The sequence below is a fragment of the Artemia sp. Qi Xiang Cuo genome, chromosome 11 (genome assembly GCF_049724085.1).
Source record: "Artemia sp. Qi Xiang Cuo chromosome 11, ASM4972408v1, whole genome shotgun sequence".
Lineage (NCBI taxonomy): Eukaryota > Metazoa > Arthropoda > Branchiopoda > Anostraca > Artemiidae > Artemia > Artemia sp. Qi Xiang Cuo.
The window spans coordinates 25,520,607-25,541,783 of NC_142804.1; the positions used below are offsets into that span (position 1 = coordinate 25,520,607).

The window sequence follows — 21,177 nt, forward strand, 5'->3', positions numbered from 1 at the left end:
AGCTGGCAGGAAGTGTCCATTTTTTGAATCAGTTCTTTTTATACAGCGTGATTGTTAATACAGTAAGATTTTTATGTACTCTCTTACCTTTTCAGTTTAAGTTGAAACTAAAGGGTTAGTTAGAAAATCGTATCAGTAAACTTTGGCTTTAAATGTGGCCATAGTCCATCCGATCACGTTAGTATACGGAACCGTTGGAGTAACCGCGGAAATCCCACTAATTTGGGGCCGACAAGGGGTTCTCCCCTTTGAGTAAGTGACATAGCAACCTTTTTGCGCTATTTTGGCCTTTAAAAGTGGTGACCCCGCACAATAATCCTCCAATACATCTATTTCCAGGGGAAATTTGCTTTCAAGATATTAATAAAGGTGAAATGCGTGTCTAACTCGTTCTAAAGACTACATCTTAAAACACAGCAAATGAAAAAAAATGACAAGCAATAAAACATAAAAATGGCAGCTGAAAAACACGACAAAAAATAAAATATAAAAATGTCATTTATCATATACGCAAAAAAGAACCATCTATTATAAAAATCTGGAGGCTTCTAACCTGCAAACCCGGGGGGGGGGGGGTAGGGGAGGGGAGTGATATTAGAAGCAATTTAAACCATATTAAGAGCTTCAAGGAAATACCCCTTTTTCATTAAGATAAATTTATGAACATTAAAAAATTTCCTAAAAATATGTTCCACCTCCTGCCTTATCTTTAAGCACAAGAGTATAGTAGTCAATGACATTGCTTACCACTTTGGTAAATTATGGATTATATTAAACAACCCCATGACATCGCTAAATCTTCCTCAAGAAATTTTTCAGGCATTTCCAAATAAAAATTATGGTTCTGAATCCCCTGATTAAAGTTTTTTACAATCCAAGCGAATCATAATGCCCCACAAAAAAAAATACATACTGCCAGGGCATTTCACTTATGTGACACCACCCCCTCCCCATCCCCTGGGTGACCTGATATTAGTGAGATTTTTCATTTCTTGGCACCCGTTAGAATGATATGTTACTCTCCCAATTTGATAGAATCCGGGGGTTATTGGTTTCAAGATATTAGTAAAGGGTAAATGCATGTCTTACTCGTGCTAAAGACTACATCTTGAAAAACACAGACAATGTAAATGAAAACAAATTGACAAGCAATAAAACATAAAAAAGACAGGCAAAGAACAATCTATTATAGAAAACTGGGGGCTTCTATCCTGCAACCCCTGAGGGTAGGGGAGAGGAGATTGACTTTAGATGGAATTTAAGACATATCAAGAGCTTTTAAAAAAATACCCCTTTTCCATTAGGTTAAATTTATGGATATTTCACAATATCCTAACAATATCTTCCAGCTCCCATTTGCTAGCCTTCATTTTCAGAGGATGCATTCATAATAGATGTAGTTTCTTAGGCGTTATTGCAGCTTTAAAATGATAAAGAATAACATGTCGAATTTAAGGAAAGGCGAAGGGAGAGGACTCCAGGGGAGGGGAACTGTTTTCTCCATCACCAGCTCAACACTGTTTTACTTTTTTATCGTTACGCAAAGCGGTAGCTTTTAAGCGTACATTTATGGTTATCCTGCCTCCCTCCACTAAGGTACCGACCTATTCCCTGGCCGCCTCAGAGGAAGTGGCCAGCCCCCCCCCCCCCTTGAGCAGTCTCTCTTAGCCAGGGTACATTTTCACCAAAATATCACAACACGCAAAGGAGAGGATATTCTATTTGGAGATATTCTTGTTACCATCCACCCCTTGCGTTATAGGGGCGTTTGGTCTGTGTCTAATCATTCCTGGGACGAACTCCGGGCTTCGGATAGGTGATAAAAGAAGCTAAAATCGGTCTCGCTTGACATAATTTAGAGGTAGTAATAATAGTGAAATTATCGCTGAGGTTCTACAGCAACCCTCTAACGCCAGAGCATCCCTGTGCGAGAAGAGTAGATGTCCAAACCGGTAAAAAAGTATACTTATGGTCCAGAGCGGAATGGCGCTACGATACTGTTTTCAACACTAGCACCAGCTCTCCCCATGACACCTCCCCTTTTGAAAACAGAGAAGCCCCTCTTTTTTCTATACTAGTTTTAGATACTCTAAGCATTTCACCTCACAATGTTACATTATAACTACTCTAGATAATCCCCTCTCATCGCCCTATCTCCCCAAAACACTTTTCGGACATTTCTCTCTAAAAATTTTATTTTCAAGTGATTCATTCGTGTTTTTGCAAGCAATTCAGCCCACCGTAAAGTACTATAACTACTCTATGACACCCCTCTGTCATCACCCCATCCCCCCAAATAATGTTCAGACATTTCTTGTTAAAAATTATATTTCACGTCATTCCTTTGGGTTTTCGCAAGCAATTCAGCCTACAGTACCGCACTATAACTACTCTAAGACACCCCTCTCATCGCCCCATCTCCCCAAAACACTTTTCAGACATTTCTCGTTAAAAATTTTATTTTCAACTCATTCATTTGGGTTGTCGCAAGCAATTCAGCCAAGAGTACAGCCTTATAACTACTCTAAGACACCCTTATGTCATCGTCCCATCTCCTCCCAAACAATTTTCAGACATTTCTTGTTAAAAATTATATTTCACGTCATTCATTTGGGTTCCCGCAAACGATTCAGCCTACAGTACCGCACTATAACTACTCTACGACACCCCTCTCATCGCCCCATTTCTCCAGAATATTTTCCAGACATATCTCGTTATTAATTTGATTTTCAACACATTCATTTGGTTTTTCGCAAGCAATTCAGCCCAGAGTACAGCACTATAACTACTCTAAGACACCCCTCTGTCTTCGCCCCATCTCCCCCCAAAACAGTTTTCAGACATTTCTTGTTAAAGATTTTATTTCAAGTCATTCATTTGGGTCTTCGCAAGCAATTCACACCACAGAGTATTTAAAACGCTTTTCGAGCATTCTTTGTTTTGATAATGATTTTACAGCTTGATAGCGATATCTACACTTTGTCATTAATTTTTATGACTTGGTCCAGAGTTCTAGGGTTAAATCTATCTGATAGATAAGTACCATATGATTTTTCCTGGAATACACCGCCTTTCTGGGGCTTTAATATTTCATAGCCATGAGACACACTGGTTTCTCACTTAATACTTTGTAAGAACGTTTGAGAATATGATTGTATTTTTCCTGGAACACCAAGCATTCTTGGGTTTAATGTTTCTTGACAATAGGTAATAATCTCGTCCTGCTACCACTACGACACAAGTCATCATCAGCGTAAGAGTCTTCTAACATTTGAAACATACAAAACACCCACAGACACTTCCTTAGAAGTAGCATTTTTTCGTTATGATGACAACTTATCTGCTAGAAGTTGCAAACTCTCTGTCATATATACACAATTTTTTTTAGAAGTAAAAATTTTTTCCTTATGATAACAAGTATTCTGCCAGAAGTAGCAAGTTTTCCTTAACACTAACAAATTGTCTGTTAAAAGTAACAACATTCTTCCTTAATGCTAACATACCTTTACTTAACACACACAAATTTCTCTTAGAAATAGTATTTTTCGTCAATAATAACACGTTTTCTCTTCCAACTAGCAAGTTTTCTCTCAAAGATACCAAATTTTTCTTAGAAGTAACATTTTTTTATTGTGATAACAACTTTTCTGTCAGAAGTAGAAAGTTTTCTATGTCAAATTTTTTCTATGAAAAAATTTGTTATCTATGGTTGAAAACCTTCTACTTCTAACAGAAAAGTTCTTATCATTGACAAAAATTGTTACTTTTAAGAAAACTTTGTTATCTTTGACTGAAAAGTTGGTGTTATCAGAAAAATTTGTTACTGTTAAGAAAAAACCTGTTACTTCTAGGATGAATTTGATAGTTTTAAATAAAAGTTTGTTAGTATTAAGGAAAAGTCTTGTTAATTCGATGAAAATAATTTTTTAGTGTTAAGGCAGACTTGCTACTTCTGATAGAAAATATGTGATCAGAAACGAAAAAATTGTTACTTCTAAGAAAAATTTGTTATCTTTGCTGGACCACTTGCTAATTCTAGCAGAAATTGTGTTATCAGTAAAAATTTTTACTTTTGAGATAAAATTTGTTATCTTGGACGGATAAGTTGGAGTTATTAAAAAGTTTGTTACTGTTAAGAAAACACTTGTTATTTCTAGGAAAAATTTAATGTTAAGTAAAAGTTAGTATTAAGGAAGAAAGTTGTTGTTTCCATGAGAAATTTTTTTTGTGTTAAGGAAAGCTTGCTACTTCTGTCAGAAAAGTTGTTATCACAATCAAAAAATTATTACTTCTAAGAAAAATTTGGTATCTTTGGGAGAAAACTTGCTAGTTCGAACAGAAATTGTGTTATCACTGACGAAAAATATTATTGCTAAGATAAATTTGAGTGTGTTAAGTAAAAGTATGTTAGTATTAAGGAACAATGTTGTTACTTCGAAGAGACAGCTTGTTAGTGTTAAGGAAAACTTGCTACTTCTGACAGAAAACTTGTTATCATAACGAAAAATTGTTACTTCTAAGAAAAGTTATGTATGTTTGACAGAAAGTTTGTTACTTCTAACAGATAAGTTGTCATCATAACGAAAAATGCTACTTCTAAGAAAGTGTCTGTGGGTGTTTGTATGTTTTAAATGTAAGAAGACTCTTACACTGATGATGACTTGTGTCATTGTGGTAGCAGGACGTTATTATTGCCTATTGTCAAGAACAGTAAACCCAAGAATGCTTGGTGTTCCAGAAAAAAAAATATATTCTCTAACGTTCTTACAAAGCACCAAGTGAGAAACAAGTGTGTTTTACTGCTATGAAACATTAAAGCCTTAGAAAGGCGGTGTATGCCAGGAAAAATCATATGGTACTTATCTAGATGATGGAGTCAACCCTAGAACTCCAGACCAAGTAATATACATCAACGACAAAGTCTAGATATCGCTGTCAAACTCTAAAATCACTATCAAAACAAAAAATGGTCGAGAAATGTTGTAAATACTCTGTGGTGTGAATTGCTTGCAAAGACCCGAATGAATGACATGAAATAAATTTTTTAACAAGAAATGTCTGTAAATTGTTTGGGGGGCGATGGGACAATGACATAAGGGTGTCTTAGAGTAGTTATAGGGCTGAACTCTAGGCTGACTTGCTTGCGAAAACCCAAATGAATGAGTTGAAAATAAAATTTTTAACGAGAAATATCTGAAAAGTGTATTGGGGAGATGGGGCGAAGAGAGGGGTGTCTTAGAGTAGTTATAGTGTGGTACTGTACGCTGAATTGCTTGCGAAAACCCAAATGAATGACGTGAAATTTTATTTTTAACAAGAAATGTCTGAAATTGTTTTGGGGGGGATGGGGTGATGACAGAGGGATGTCTTAGAATAGCTATAGTGCTGTACTGTGGGCTGAATTGCTTGAGGAAACCCAAAAGAATGACTTGTAAATACAATTTTTAGCGAAAAATGTCTGAAAAGTGTTTTGGAGAGATGGGGCGATGAGAGGGGATGTCTTAGAGTAGTTATAGTGCAACATTGTGAGGTGAAATGCCTACAGTAACTAACACTAGTAAAGAAAAAAAGGGGTGCTTCTCTGTTTTCAAAGGGAGGGTGTCATGTGGAGAGCTGGTGCTAGTGTGAAAAGAGTGTCATAGCGCCATTCCACTCTGGACCATAAGTGTACTTTTTTACCGATTTGGACATCTACTCTTCTCGCACAGGGATGCTCTGACGCTTGATGGTTGCTGTAGAAACTCAGCGATAATTTTTCTATTATTACTACCTTTAAATTATCTCGAGCGTGACCGTTTTTTAGCCTTTTTATCACCTAGCCGAACCCCGGATTCCGTCCTAGGAATGATTAGACACAGACTAAACTCCCCCACTGCACGTAGGATTGCACGAGGCAGGATAACCATAAATGTACGCTTGAAAATTACCGCTTTGCGTAACGATAAAAAAATAAGACAGTGCTGAGCTGGTGACGGAGAAAACGGCTCCCCTCCCTGGAGTCCTCTCCCTTCGCCTTTCCTTAAATTGGATATATTATTCTTTATCATTTTAAAGCTGTAATAACGCCTGAGAAACTACATCTATTATCAATTGATCCTCTGAAAATGAAGGCTAGCAAATGGGAGCTGGAAAATATTGTGAAATATCCATAAATTTATCCTAATAAAAAAGGGGTATTTCCTTAAAAGCTCTTGATATGTCTTAAATTCCATCTCATATCCCTCCCCTCTCCCCTACCCTCAGGGGTTGCAGGCTAGAAGCCCCCACTTTTCTATAATAGATCGTTCTTTTTTGCGTATATGATAATATGACATTTTCATCTTTTATTTTTGTCGTGTTTTTTAGCTGTCTTTTTACGTTTTATTGCTTGTCATTTTTTTTTATTTATATTGTCTGTGTTTTTAAAGATGTCTTTAGCACGAGTAAGACATGCATTTTCCCTTTATTAATATCTTGCAAGCAAATATCCCCCCCGGATTCTGTCAAATTGGGAGAGTAACGCATCATTCTAACGAGTTCCAAAAAATGGGAAATCTCACTAACATCAGGTCACCCAGGGAATGGGGGAGGGGTGGTGTCAAGTGGGTCAAATGCCCTGGCAGTGTGGAGTTTTTGTGAGGCATTATGATTGGTTTGGGTTGCAAAACACTTGAATCACGGGATTTAAAACCATAATTTTTATTTGGAAATGCCTGAAAAATTTTCTGAGGAAGATGTAGCGTTGCCTTGGGGTTGTTTAATATGCTCCAGAATTTACCAAGGTGGTATGAATTGTCATTGACTAGTATACTCTAGAGCTTAAAGATAAGGCAGGAGGTGGAACCTATTGTTAAGATATTTTTTAATATTCATAAATTTATCTTAATGAAAAACAGGTATTTCCTTAAAGCCCTTAATATGATTTAAATTGCATCTAATATTCCTCCCCCTTCCCCTAAATCCCCCCACCCCCGGGTTGCAGGCTAGAAGCCTCCAGTTTTCTATTACAGATGGTACTTTTTTGTGTATATGATAATATGACATTTTCATCTTTTATTGTTTTTCGTGTTTTTTTAGCTTTTTCGGTCTTTTTCATGTTTTATTGCTTGTCAATTTGTTTTTTATTTTCATTGTCTGTGTTTTTAAAATGTAGTCTTTATATACGAGTAAGACATGCATTTCCCCTTTATTAGTATCTTGAAAGTAAATGTTCCCTGGAAATAGATGTTTTCAAAGTGCGCGCAAAATTTGGCAGTAAATACGCCGTTCTAACGAGTGCCAAAAAATGAGGAATATCAGGTGTCGTGCAATAGTTTATTTTTAGAATATGGTTCAAAATACAAAATAGTGGGAAAAATTTGATGGACGACTTGCCTGGGGCGCTGTACCGTTGGAAGGGAATGACCTTTAGAGTCCTAGTGTGGTCAAGAATTCTATAAAAAAAAATATGAAAGGGGTTTTGAGCGGAAAATGAAACGCCGAAAAAGAAAATGTCTTTAGTCTTTTTGGCGAAAAATGTCAAAATGGTATTTATCTGGCAGTGAGGGATGCGCAATAATTACGTAAACTTACATAAAGTGTGTGCCACCATTGCTTTAATGAAGAAAAACTCTTTGTGGGGTTTTGGGTTTCGTTACGTTACAAGCGGGGATTCCCCCATGGGTTCCTATGGAAGGGTTATTCAAAATTGCGTCAAGTATATTAGACCTGTCCGTTTGAAACGGGGTAAGTCGTATGACGTTATTGGAGCCCAGAGGGGTGTGTCATTAAATCTTGCCAAGTGTGTTCCCTTTAATAGAACAGTTGACTGCACTATGCAGGTGCGAGGGGCTGGTAGCTCTACTTATCTGTCTCTTCAAAGGCGAGGGTGTGTCTCGTGGTGTAACATGAGCTTAAAACGGGTGTGTGCACCGTGATGTCAGAGGGCATGCGTTAGAAACAGGGGTGAGGGTTAGGAGCTTATTATTAAAACTTGTGTATTATACGGACCACATTCCAAGTAGTTGAAAGACCTGGATATTTTGCCTAGAACAGGGCATGCGCTCGGACCCTTGCAAGCCGTCGCCTAGAAACAGCTGACTGCATTGTACAGGTGTGTCGCGTGACGTCAGAGGGCATGCCGTAGAAATTCAATGGAAAAGGGAAGGTATGTCGTAGAAGTGCCGGAGGGGATACTACTAGTGTAATTGAAGTGTTCTCATGTGAAGTGTTCATCATGTATTTTCAATTCGATAAATTTACTCCTTTTGATGTAGTTTATAATTTAGATGATATTAGGTATTTATGAGTTTATAATTTGGAATGAATCTCCAAAAGAAAAAATTAATAATATCCAAATGAGAAGCCAAAAGCAATAAAAAAGCATATTCTATAAAGAAGCCAAAAAAACTTTAAAATGTTTTTTTTTAATTTTTATTAAAAACCAGTTTTTAATACAAGAAAGGCTTTTAAGGAATCCAAAAGAGCAAAAAAAAAAATCAATATCAAAGTCGCCCATTTCAACTGTTTTAAAGGTGACAAAACAGCTATAGGCAAAGGACATTATGAAAAAATTAAGCTTCTAAGTTCAAACTTATATTCAAAGTTTTTACCCAGATAACTGACGAATTTTTTGATACGGTATTTGAAGTTTCGTATGCAGTAATGCTTGATGAAAAAACACTACTAATTTTGATAATTACTTATGTTAAGAATATATAGCTAATACATACTTCAACTATTATGTAAGGGTTCTGAAACGCCACAGCCATTTCGTTTCTACCAGATTCCTACTTCTTTTGATGAATAACGAAGAAGACCAGTTTCCAGCCTGCGAGTAAAGTTTTGAACTCATGAATAGGCTCGAATCTGTTGTAAATTTAAGCTGTTATTTGAGAAAGACTGATGAAAACATTAATGTTTGCGGTCAGTGTGGCCAGATTGGCTTATTTTACGCCAAACTGGCTTATTTTGATGGCGACTGGCTTGAAAATTTTTGGAACTGGCTTGTGGCTTAAAACTTGGCTATTTTTATTTTGAACTGGCTTATTTCTTGGCGTGATTTACTTTTTCGGGAAGAATTTATATTTTTTGGCAATTCATCCGATTTTCGAACGAACGAACGAACGAATGCTCACGAAAGGTCAAAATCACGTTTTAACTCTATGGTCAAAATACGAATCTAACCGCGGCACTGCGGTGAAGTTTTCAAATCCTAAGAGACACGTGGCTTCGTAACAACAGCATAAAAAGCATTAGCCATTAAGTCATGGGGTTGAACTAAAGCTGAAGGTACAGTATATTAGCTGTTACTTATTAGTATAGAATAACGCCAGGAATCAAACTCATAACAGGCATATCTGTAACATCTACAGATCCTGTTTAACTAATTAGTTCATATGAGTCGTCCAGGAGTCGTCATGCTGTCATCATGTACACTCTAGCTATTTTCTGTGGTTTGTATTTCTGTACAAACAGATTGGGTACACTGCCTAGCCGACTGGGTCCACACCCCGATGCATTGGGTACTGCCCTCAATATATTGGATACCCCCATACCCGTTTTCACTTTTTGTCTAGGTCCATTCTGAGAAAATACATTTAGCCTATTTATATTTGAGGTTTTCTTTGCATCACTTCAGTTTAAATATGCTCAAAGGAAGAAGCAAATTGGCCATTGGTTTTCTCAGAATACATGCAAAAGTGAAAATTGTTATGGGGCAGTTGGGGATATTAATTGTTTTATGTACTACCATCAACATAATGTACTACTTCACCCCTGCAGTAGTACACCACAGGATCTGTACCTAAGAATTTGAGTGCTACACTCCACAATCAGTACTACATCAAACATGGCATAGGTCCTACTATGCTATATATGGAGTAGGTCCTGCTATGCTCTATATGGAGTAGTACACTTGGTTAGATGTAGGTATCAAATTCTGAGGTACAGATCTGGTGGTAAACGACGACAGTGGGGAAGGAGTACATTATATGTTACTGGTTGGATAAAAAACAATTACTCCCTACCGTGTAGAGGGGGGGGGTTACCAATTTCATCTTGGGTTTGCCCTCAATTCATTACCTACCAGCAAATGTGTTTCATTCAAAATATAAAAAGATGGTGTACATGACTGGTTTGCACGCCTATTTTTAGCAGTGATGAGCATCAGCTTGTGACATAAGCAAACCTGAAGCAATCAATCTTGTTTCAGACTCACTTTTATTCATTTTTCCCAATGTATAAGCCTATAGTTAAATACTAGAGGAATTAGTTATATATAATATAGGCTAATAGCTAATATGTAATAAAGTACCATATAATACTAATGAAAATATCAGAAAGAGATATATAAATACAGGACCAGGATAAGTAGATGAGTTACCCTTGCTTTGATGTCTGATTTCTTTGTTACTGTTGCTGTAGCCTAGGCCTATAGGGTAAGACTCATAGTGATTAGCCAGTGCCTAATCTGAGCTGTATCTCTGATTAGAATGCAGTATGTCCTTTACCATGCAGCTGAGACTTTAATCTTGACCACTACTAATTTTCAGAATTATCAATCTTGGCCAATAGTCTACAAATCTTGACCACAACATTGATAATTAAACATGATACATTACCTTTAACAGACAGCAACTATGGAAGGGATCCTATAGTTTTGTTATTTAGAAAAAAACCTTTCAGATTTTGAAATAAACAAGGTTCATTGTTATATTAAATTTAATCAATCAACTGTAGACAATCAATGCACGTGTCCTGAAAATCAGATCATTGACCCCTCTTCTTTCTTGGCTGGGTTGACAATATATCCAAATCTTTAATTTGTTCTTCTTTTCTCATGATAAGTTCATACACTTCTTCTTGAGAGAATTCAATTTTTACTGAATGAGATAATCCCTTACTACATAGTTTCTCTTGATGTAAAAAATATGTTACTGTTATAGTAAACTGCCTTGTTGTAAACACTGCTTATTAATATTCAAAATGTGGATGAATATGGAAAGATGTTAATCAGCTATTAGCTAATAATGTGAGGTAATATCATAGTAGGGTTTATATAATTCAATATAGTCAACGTATTTTGACCTACTATATATGGTGTTGTACATTTAGATCCATTGACAGCTTTCTTTCCAGTATTTTACAATTCAATAGCATATGCTCAGGGGTTTCTTCTGTGTTTTTACAGTACCTGCAAAATGGGCTATTGGCAACTTCTCCATTTGGCTGCTTTATTTTGTATGAAGGAGAGTGGTGGTATAAGTTAGCTATATTTGAACACAGGCAGTTGAACCAGACTGATTGTATACTGGTTGGAAAGGGGGATAAATTTGGTGGCTTTAATTCAAGCAATGTTTTTAGTCATAATCTAGTCGTATCCCTTATAGTTAGAGATTTCACTGGTTCCATTTGGCTTTTTGCTTCTTTCTTTGCTATCTTGTCTGCCTTTTCATTTCCTTCTGTACCTAGATGACTAGGTATCTATTGAAATTTAGTAACAAAGCCTAATCTTCCAAGGCTGCTTAGGTTTTCTTTGGTTTGATGTAGGCCTATGCCCAGTGTTTCAAAAGTAGTGTTTCATAGGATATAGAGAGCAGATTTGGAGTCAGAGAATACTACTATATGTTTATTGCTCTGTTTCAGTTTAATTAGGGTCTCTAAGCATAAATTGATTGCAGCTACTTCAGCTGTTAATGTGCTGGTCACTGCCTTGTGTTTTTTCACAATGCATAGGCTGAGCTCTTTTAAAAAGCATCCACTTCCGCATCCCTCTTCACTTAAAGATCGATCAACATATACTGGGGCATATCCATTAAATTCCCTTTTTAAGAGCTGTTTGAAATCATGGATTGCAGTTTGGGATTCAATTTATTCCTATTTTGAGGGGAGGAATTCTAGTTTAACCCTGGGGTGATTGATCTCCAATTAAATTCGAATTCAACTCCTCCATACTCTCCTCCAGACTGCTCATGATGGGTGGGCTTATAATAAAAATTAACCAGGAAAATATTAATTTTTAAAAGATTTAATCAGTCGGAATAACACAACTACAAGTGTAACTTGACCCCACAAAACCCCGGGAGAAAGGTATTTAAGTTATGACATTTCGCGAGTCAAGAGCCTCCATGCAAGATGACCTGAATGTGAAATTTGACCCAGGGCTGAGTTTTTTCTGAAATTAAACTTTTGAAATCAAAAATTAAACTTATTTAAGTCAGTATTGCAATGTAAATCTATAACCCAGCTGTGTTGCAAGATGTTTAAAAAATCATCTTTTAGTAATTAGAAGTCGTCATAATAGGTGGGATATATTATTCAAATATTGTTACAAGCACAAGCTTAGCTTGGACCTTATTGTCAATTTTTACTCCAAGAGGAACTAACAGATTCAGTTTATTTTTCTATACTCTTTTCAGATTGAATGTCATTCACCCCTAGCGAAAATAAAAATGAAACGTTGAACTGGATATGATGGAAACGGGCAGAAAAAAATTTCATATTTTTTCACTGTTACTAGGCCTTCCAATTCAACTGAACTGGACAGTGCTGGAACAGATGGTGCTGATGGTGGTGGATCCAAGCCAAAACGAACTTTAATAGACAAATCAGCACCTGAAATTAGTATAGGGACGAGAGATAGCAGTGCCATCACCAAATACAGACGAGTTGTTCCATCAAAAGTTAAAATAGTGGCAAATTTGTGTAATGATTCATCAGCTCAAGATTCAGTGGCACCTGATGAGTCAGATGACAGTGACTCTGAGACTGACAGCATGGAGAGTGATAGCAGTGCCACCAGCCACTACTGGCAAAAACGAGCTGTTCTACCAAAGTCTAAGACAGTGGCAGAGCTGTTAAAAGAATCAAAATTATTCCAAGAACTGGTGGATCCAGACGTAGCGGGCTCTACCTCCGAAGTGGTGAACAGTCACTCAGATGCTGGCAGTCCGACACCAAAACTAGTCCCAGAAATGGTAGATAAAACCTTTCTTTTTAAACTTGGTGTACCTCAAGAATCTACTGCCAAGCACATTGTTACCTCAGTCTCTACTAACGTACTTAATCCGGTCCTGGTCCCAGAAAGGGTGGTTCAAACCTCTCTGTCTAAACTTCTTATACCTCAATTATCTACTGCCAAGCAGATTGTTACCTCAGCCAGCCAGATTGCTACCTCAGGGTATACTAACGTAGTTAAGCCTGCCCCGTCCAAAATTACTAGCAATATGCAGAACCCTAACAAAAAGACTGAAACAAACAATCGGAATTGTGTTGAAAGTGAAACAGGAGAAATGGTGTCCAGAAGCCAAAATGAAGGAAGCAGCAAGGAACCTAAAGAAGGAAGAAATGTTACACCAAGAGCCAGTATGATAAAAGTTGTGAAAAAGAGCTATGAAAGACTATATCAGTCTGTGTGGGAGAAAGATACAAAATTCCAAGGCTGGCTTCAGCGTGTTCAAGGTGATGACACAAAAGCATTGTGTAAAATCTGCAATGGTACAGAGCTTAGGGCTCACAAACATGATCTGGAGCAGCACATGAAATCGAAAAAGCATGAGAAGAAGGCAGCAAGTCTGAAAATACAGAAACCAGTCGCTGAATGTGGTGAGTACTTTTCTTTTGAGCATGGCTTAACAATAGGGGGGTCCCTACGTTCTTGTCATCAAGACACCTACCAGAAAGATTGGTCTTTGTAGCACTCCTCCGAAACTTCGTCAAGGAGGCACATTTGTGCCTCTATAAAGAGGCGACCCACCACAATGTAAAGCGATTTCCGGTCCTAGCGGTCGGAGAGAGACAGCGGTGATTGCATTTTGTAGCCCAAGCTCCAACTAAGAAACGTGCAAAATTTTACCCCCCTCCGACTTTATCTTCATGGGTAAAAGTGGGCCGGAAGTTTCGACCATCTGACCACAGCCCCCCTTTAACGTTGTCCGATTGGGCACCGTTAAAAATATAGGTTAAAATTTATAGGTTAAGCTTTCCTAGGGCCCAGGAGCTTATCCTCGAAATTTCAGATCAATCCGATCACTCCTTCCCTGTTTTCCAAAAACCAAATAGAGCCACTTAAAGTTCATTTCTCTTTTTTTTATTAGCCACGTCTACAGGCCACAGTTGGCAACAAATCTGGGTGAATGAGGACTCTTTTGAAGCGGGATTTGACCTGTTAGGGCCTTTTGATATTTTCAGACCGAAAAAATTATCCCCCGAATTTACATTTACGAAAAACCTCGTTTTCCTATAAGAGCCCACGTTAAATTTTCCCACCACAGCCCCCCTTTAACGTTGTCCGATCGGGCTGAAATTTAGAGGATAAACTTTCCTGGGGCCTGGAAGCTTATCCTCGAAATTTCGGCTCAATCTTATCACTCCTTCCTTGTTTTCCAAAAACCAAATCTCAAGTTTTGTGGGAATTTGCTTGCGTCAAAAATACATCGCACGGAATAAAAATAATGTAACGTTTCTTTGGTACAGTGGCCACTACTCCTGACTGTCAGGCGGAAGACCAGGGTTCGTTTCCCCGTCAGAGAAATTTTTTTACATATTGAATTTAAAGTTTAAAAAAGAAACTCAGTTTCTATTTTAAATCCAATCTATTAAATCCTTCGGCTCAACAGGCGTTTCCAGAAGAACTCTTTAAAGAGGCACAAGTGTGCCTCCTTAATCTTAAAGAGCAGGGGGTTTGGGGGGTGGCAGCCCCCCAACTTTAACTCCTGACACGATCAGCTAACAGTTAGTCAAGCAATAATAAGTAATAAACTGTACAAAAATATGCAGAAATTATTTGAAAAAAACTACGTTTTCTAAAGAGTTAAAGAGGCTGAGTCAAAAGTTCGAACCTTAAAACGTACAGGGATTAGGAGATGCAGTTGGGGGGGCTGCCGCCTCCCAACCCCCGCTTTCGCAGCCTTTAAATAAAAAAAGCTTTTTAAACTGAAAGTAAGGAGCGACATTAAAACTTAAAACCAACATAAATTAGTCCGTATATGAAAGGGGCTGTGCCCTCCTCATCGCCTCGCTCTTTACGCTAAAGTTTTTATTGTTTAAAAAAAGAGTTGTGAGAAAGTCAAACTTTAGCGTAAAGATCGAGGCGTTGAGGAGGGTACAGCCCCTTTCATATACGGACTAATTTCTGGTCGTTTTAAGTTTTAATGTCGCTCTTTACTTTCAGTTTAAAAAAATTTTTTTTATTTAAAGGCTGCGAAAGTGGGGGGTTGGGAGGCGGCAGCCCCCAACTGTATCTCCTAATCCCTGTACGTTTTAAGGTTCGAACTTTTGACTCAGCCTCTTTAACTCTTTACAAAACGTATTTTTTTTCAAATAATAGCAATAAGGCCCAATGTCCAGTGTGTGTTTCGTTGGGAAGTCTTAACCCCATCTTGAGTTCTTTGTGTATTTTTAAAGAGGCCCTCAAATACGTCATTCAACCAAGAGTATCTACCGTTAGGTATCAACAGAATTTGATTACGATAAAGAGCCAGGGGCCCGTTATTTGGCGTAATGGGGACCCAATTGGAGTTCGTAGACCATTCAGAAAAATCAACAAAGGACTTACACTTGTGCTTTTGTAAAGAGGCATACCACAACAGTGCTAATTAATCTTTGGTCCCAAAGATGTGGGGAGGGCTGCGTTTTGTAGGTCATGTCCTAACAGCATGCAAAATTTCATCCCCCTGTGAATTTTCCTTAATGGAGAAAATCCGGACGTAAGTTTTGCTCTCCCCCCCCCAACCACATCCCCGTTCCGAGTAAAGTTATGAAACAGAGCCAAAATAATCGGTTATGAAACATAGCCGAAATACTCACGAATAAATAATGCTAATTTTCTAGGAGTCACGTCGACGAACTTGGCTTCGCGGAAAGTGGAGCTGGTCTTGGCTGCTCATGTAGCCTGTCACTCATTGGTGAGAAAAATTGACCATCTTTCTATTATCATCAAAGACTTATTTCCTGGGCTTATTGGTGAATCGGTGAGGGTAAAAAAATCTGAATGTTCCGCTCTCATTAAGAATGTGCTTAAACCTGAAACCCTGAAGGAAATAGTGGTTGACATTGGAGATGGTAAGCACTCTCTAATACTGGATGAGTCAACTGATGTCTCTACAATGAAGTTCATGTGTATTTGCATTCGATATTACAGCCCGAAGTTGAAAAAGATAGTGTGTACTGCGTTAGGAATAGTTGAAGTACCATCAACTACAGCTATTATACTCCACGCAGAACTCAAAAAATTTCTTGCAGAGTGCAAAGTACCTCTCAAAAACCTGATTGGTATTGGTACTGATGGGGCAAATAACATGTGTGGCGCAAATCACTCTATTTACATTGCTGAAAGCAGATGGGTTACCTCACCTTCAGCTTGTCAAATGTTTTTGCCACTCTCTGCACTTGTGCGCCTCTGAGGCGGTGGAAGAGTTGCCGAGCAACCTAGAATTTATGCTCTCGGAAACGTACAAGTGGTTTAGCGTAAGCCCGTTGCGAAGGGAAGCGTACGGCCAGATATATAGGCTGATAAATCATGGAAATTTGCCCCTTAAAATTGTGGCCCCTTCAAGTTCACGCTGGTTGTCGTGATACACCGCAGTGTGTAGAGTTGATGAGCAATACCTCGAACTGACAACACATTTCCGCATCGCCAAGGAAAAAGAGCGGTGCTATACTGCAAGAACTTTACACGAAATGTACAGTGATAAGTGCAACCGTCTATACATTGTCTTTCTGAAACCGCTATTGGCCGACTTTCAGAGGGTGAACATACTATTTCAACATTTAAAGGTCAATATAATTATGATAAGTTGTAAACTTCTGAAATCTATGAGTGAGTTGGCTCTCGCAGCACAGCAACAAAATTCAATTCTTAGTTTGTCTTACGTAAAAGTATCTAAATTTATAACGTGTGTTATTCCCAATCTGGCCCACGATACTTCCCATCCATGTTTAAAGTGGTGGAATGTTCGGACTTCTTTAAAATGTGGCTCATCAAACAGGAACCTGGAGATCCATCCCAGCAAGAACAAATAAAGACTAAGAACCTTCGTCTCCCTATCTCGATACTACAACCATGCGGAGTCGAATAAAATACGGCTGATACCTGGCGAATTTGAGCGGAGGTGGAGCTGGCGTGGAACATTACAATTCGTTACCTCAACAACTAGCTCTTCGCAGTACAGCCCCGGAGAAGAAAAATTGAGTGAGAACAAGTGAAAGTGTTTGATTACACTTATCATTGACGCCTGGAGGCCTACTACGGTCTTTTCCCCGCAAATGCGTGGCGGCGATGAGGGAAAGTAGACGGCCGTCAACTCAGTGCTCAGCCAGTTCTCAAGTTGGCTCCACCTCCGCTCAGATTTTACGGGTTATCCAATAGTCAGTTCATGGACCAAAGACGGAGATTCTACTCAGTCTTATGTGTTTTTGGTTCCAGGGACGTATTGTGGTTCGTGATAGCCAATTATGACCCTGGAATGGACTTGTGATAAAGACAAAACTACGATTGTGTTCCTTGTGTACCTTTCGTAGCCCTTTAAGGGCGTTTCAGCATCGCATTTAGCATTGGGAAAAGGAATTTAATCCAAAGCTTTGACTTTACACAAAGTGATTTCCATAATTTTATGAATCTATATGTGATAATATCCAATGATCTGATTTTTGTTTGTGTATCTATGTGATAATAAACCAATGAAATAATGATTTTTTTTGTTTTTGTCTGCGGGCTACGGTCGTTATTAAGTAATGCATCATTATGTCCAACCAATACATAAGGGCTGGTACACAATTTTAAGAATTTGTTCTGGCAATAACTCTATTGCGCCAAAAAGAACCTCTGACTGAATCAAAATGTTGACAGTAAAACGCATTGGGTCACAGGGTATCATTATAGTAATCGGAGGTCCGACTCAGTGAAATTATGGGATACAGAAATTGCGGCGCACACACGGACAGTGCTCGAACTAACACATGAGAAATTGAACCGGTGGGCGTCCTCGTCAATAATTTTCCCCGAACTGTTAGACAGGAAAGTAAGCACGGTCGAGCATTTTCTGAACATAGCGCGCGGGAATTTCTGTAAAGTCTCTAGAGTTCCACATGGGGTAGCGGTTTATCGCAATTCTACTAAATACAGCCTCAAAATAATCTCTACACTGGAACTGAATTTCCGCAAACCAGGGACCGAATTGAAAGGTGGATAATGCCAGTAGGATCAAAGGACCTGAATAGTGGTGAGTCAAGGAGGCACACTTGTGCCTCTATAAAGAGGCAACCCACCACAATGTTAAGCGATTTCAGGTCCTAGAGGTTGCAGAGAGACGGCGGTTATCTCATTTTGTAGCCCAAGCTCAAACTAGGAAACTTGCAAAATTTCATCCTCTTCCGACTTTATCTTGATAAGTAATAAACTGTACAAAAACGTGCAGAAATTATTTGAAAAAAACTAGGTTTTCTAAAGAGTTAATCGAACTTAAAACGAACAGAAATTATTCAGTATATGAAAGGGGCTGTGCCCTCCTCAACGCCTCGCTCTTTACGCTAAAGTTTGACTTTCTCACAACTCTTTTTTTTAAACAATAAAAACTTTAGCGTAAAGAGCGAGGCTTGAGGAGGGCACAGCCCCTTTCATATACGGAATAATTTATGTTCGTTTTAGGTTTTAATGTCGCTCCTTACTTTCAGTTTAAAGAAATTTTTTTTATATTTAAAGGCTGCGAAAGCGGGGGTTTGGGGGGCGGCAGCCCCCAACTTTGCCTCGTAATCCCTGTACGTTTTAAGGTTCGACCTTGTAACTCAGCCTCTTTAACTCTTTAGAAAACGTAGTTTTTTTCAATATTTCTATAAAACGGCTGTCAAAACTTGGACACCATTAAAAGTAAAGTTAAATTTTGGGCAAAAAATTGTCTGGCTTATTTTTGGCGTGTTTTTCAAAGGCTGCGGCTTATTTTTTTGTTCACGATCTGGCCACACTGTTTGCGGTCTACATTGATCGTGCTGACGGCGCACCGCCAACATCTTACCGGCGGCGCGGCACGGCGCGCTGTTTTTGGCCCCGCCGCCGCCAGTCTTCCCTCATCGGCGCGGCGCCGGGGTCTGACTATGACAACGTAAGATTAAAAAAGTGCTAGCGTAAGGCACAATCAATCATTTCTTTTAATCACTTGATAATATTTAGGCCCTCAACAAGAGCAATGGTGGCTTGAAGATTCTCACTCGGAATGTTCTTTGAAAGAGTTACTAACTGCCTTAGAAGGTGTAATTGTCGTTGAAGTTCAGTCATTAACAGACAAAGGACTTCGGACTATTTCTGGACTAGTAAGTCCTTTTTATTTTACTGAAATTTTTCCAAAGAATGTAGAATCCTGTTATCTAAGCCCTATTACCCATTTTATCTCTCTCTATAATTTCATCTAGGTTTTTTTCACGTTCTTTTTATAGTACAAGAGTGCATTGTAACATTGATAGATCTATAACAGATTGAGCAGTTCCTACCTCTCTTGCTAAGAAATTTGTCTCTTATAATGACTGGCAGCCCTTGTATTGATACCATTTTTCAATTGTAATGCTTAGAGAGTTTGTATGCCCAGTGTGTTGTATTTTATGTCACCGTTGGAAATCTTCTGGGTTTTATTCCGGCCATTTTAATAACTCAAATTCTTTTGAACTTTAAGCATCTCTTGAAAGTTGTAAACTAGTAATCAATTGCCTATTTAAGAGTGCTATTCTTGAGCTGGCTACTGAAGCTGGATTAGCTTTCCATACGATATTCACAACTAGCAGAAAGCTCGCAGGTCGTAAATTCGTGAGAAGACAAGAAATGGCTAAATTTGGAAAGTGCAGTGAAAGTATTCCTGGCTATTGGTTTTGAGCGCCAAGTAAAAATTATTATACACATGGCTTTAAATAGCCTACAAGTTTTACTGTTTGTTTTATTTAATAAATCAATAACTTCGTAAAGTAAATAGTGTTTTTGAAAAATTAACAGAGATATTAGAGAACCAATTAATAATACTATTTTAACATGATGAGTTGAGTCGATTACGAGTCTGGAAAATTTTCAAATTTCTTAATTTTTCAAACGATATTCGTGGTAGTTTTCACTGGTGGTAGTTCCAGTCTGATAAACCAGCTTTGCTTTTCATTGGACTGCTGCTTGTTTGCCATCCAGATACAGCTAGACGCAAGTAACTCTCTTAAATTTATTACTGATCATAGAAAGAATGAGCACATTTATTTAGAGGTATATCTTTTTCAAAATTGTTGGGAGATTACCAACTGAGCTTACAACGCTGTCCCCACACTAGTTCTCCGAAGCAACCTCGTTATTTTTCTTGCTGTTATCTGTTTTACTCTGCTTCTCTTTTGAAATAACTTTTAACACGTCTCTTTTCTTTGTGTACTCTAAAATGACCCTCCACGTCCTGTCAAATTACCAATCCTATTGAAGATGAAAATACGTGTTTTGAAATAGGGTATTTTTATAAATCATGTTATTTTGAAGGATAGTTTTAAATTACGTTTCGAATCAATACTCTTTCAGTCGACTAGTAATAAACCGAAATCTTGGAGCAATAGGAACTATTCTTAAATTTGGTTTAAATTAAAGCTATTTGAGTTCTTTTTTTGCAATGGGAGCTTTAAATAATTGGATATACCAAACAGTACGGCTGCACTTTTCTCCAAAATCGCTTCAGTACTGGCTTTAAAGCCTCACTGAAAGCATTTTGAGCCTTGCCATAGTGATAAGCTAGTTGATGTCACGTTCACGAATAGATTTCAAAAGAAGTACTTTGTGGATGAGACTTTGTATTTAAAAGTCTCCAAAAAATTGTTTCGCATGATTGCATACATGCACGTAAGTAGGGAAAGGGTAAATGGTCCAACCCCAACTCCAAACAATGATGATTTCCATAAACAGTCGTTTATAATCATAAGGTTTTCATGAATTTTTTTTTGTTTAATCATCTCCTCCACCCTACTCCCCCAAAATTTATTCCTTCCCTAGGCAAATGTATGCTGATGATGCTGGAAAAGCACAAAATTCTATTTTTGCATTTTTTTTTCTGTTAAATTTCCAAAATTAAAATAGCAAGAGCACATGAAAACCGTAGAGTCAACTCTGAAGTGGTTCAGAGGAAAGGATAAACTCAAGTTGCTTTAAATCGAAAATACCAAATGACAGAGTACTATTCTAAATTAGAATATGCACGGAATTGGTGCGATAATAAA

General features: G+C 38.0%; 1 protein-coding gene across 1 annotated transcript in view; it reads left to right on the forward strand.

Annotated features, from left to right (window-relative positions):
* The window catches only part of LOC148946798 (gamma-aminobutyric acid type B receptor subunit 2-like), a 174,906-nt gene extending 155,090 nt beyond the window's left edge, over window positions 1–19,816 (forward strand). Inside the window, exons 4-5 of the mRNA XM_089096427.1 lie at window positions 19,124–19,263; window positions 19,664–19,816. Of these exons, the coding sequence (XP_088952553.1) occupies window positions 19,124–19,263; window positions 19,664–19,816 (293 nt within the window). The remainder of the gene's footprint in view (window positions 1–19,123; window positions 19,264–19,663) is intronic.
* The last annotated feature ends 1,361 nt before the right edge of the window (window positions 19,817–21,177 follow it).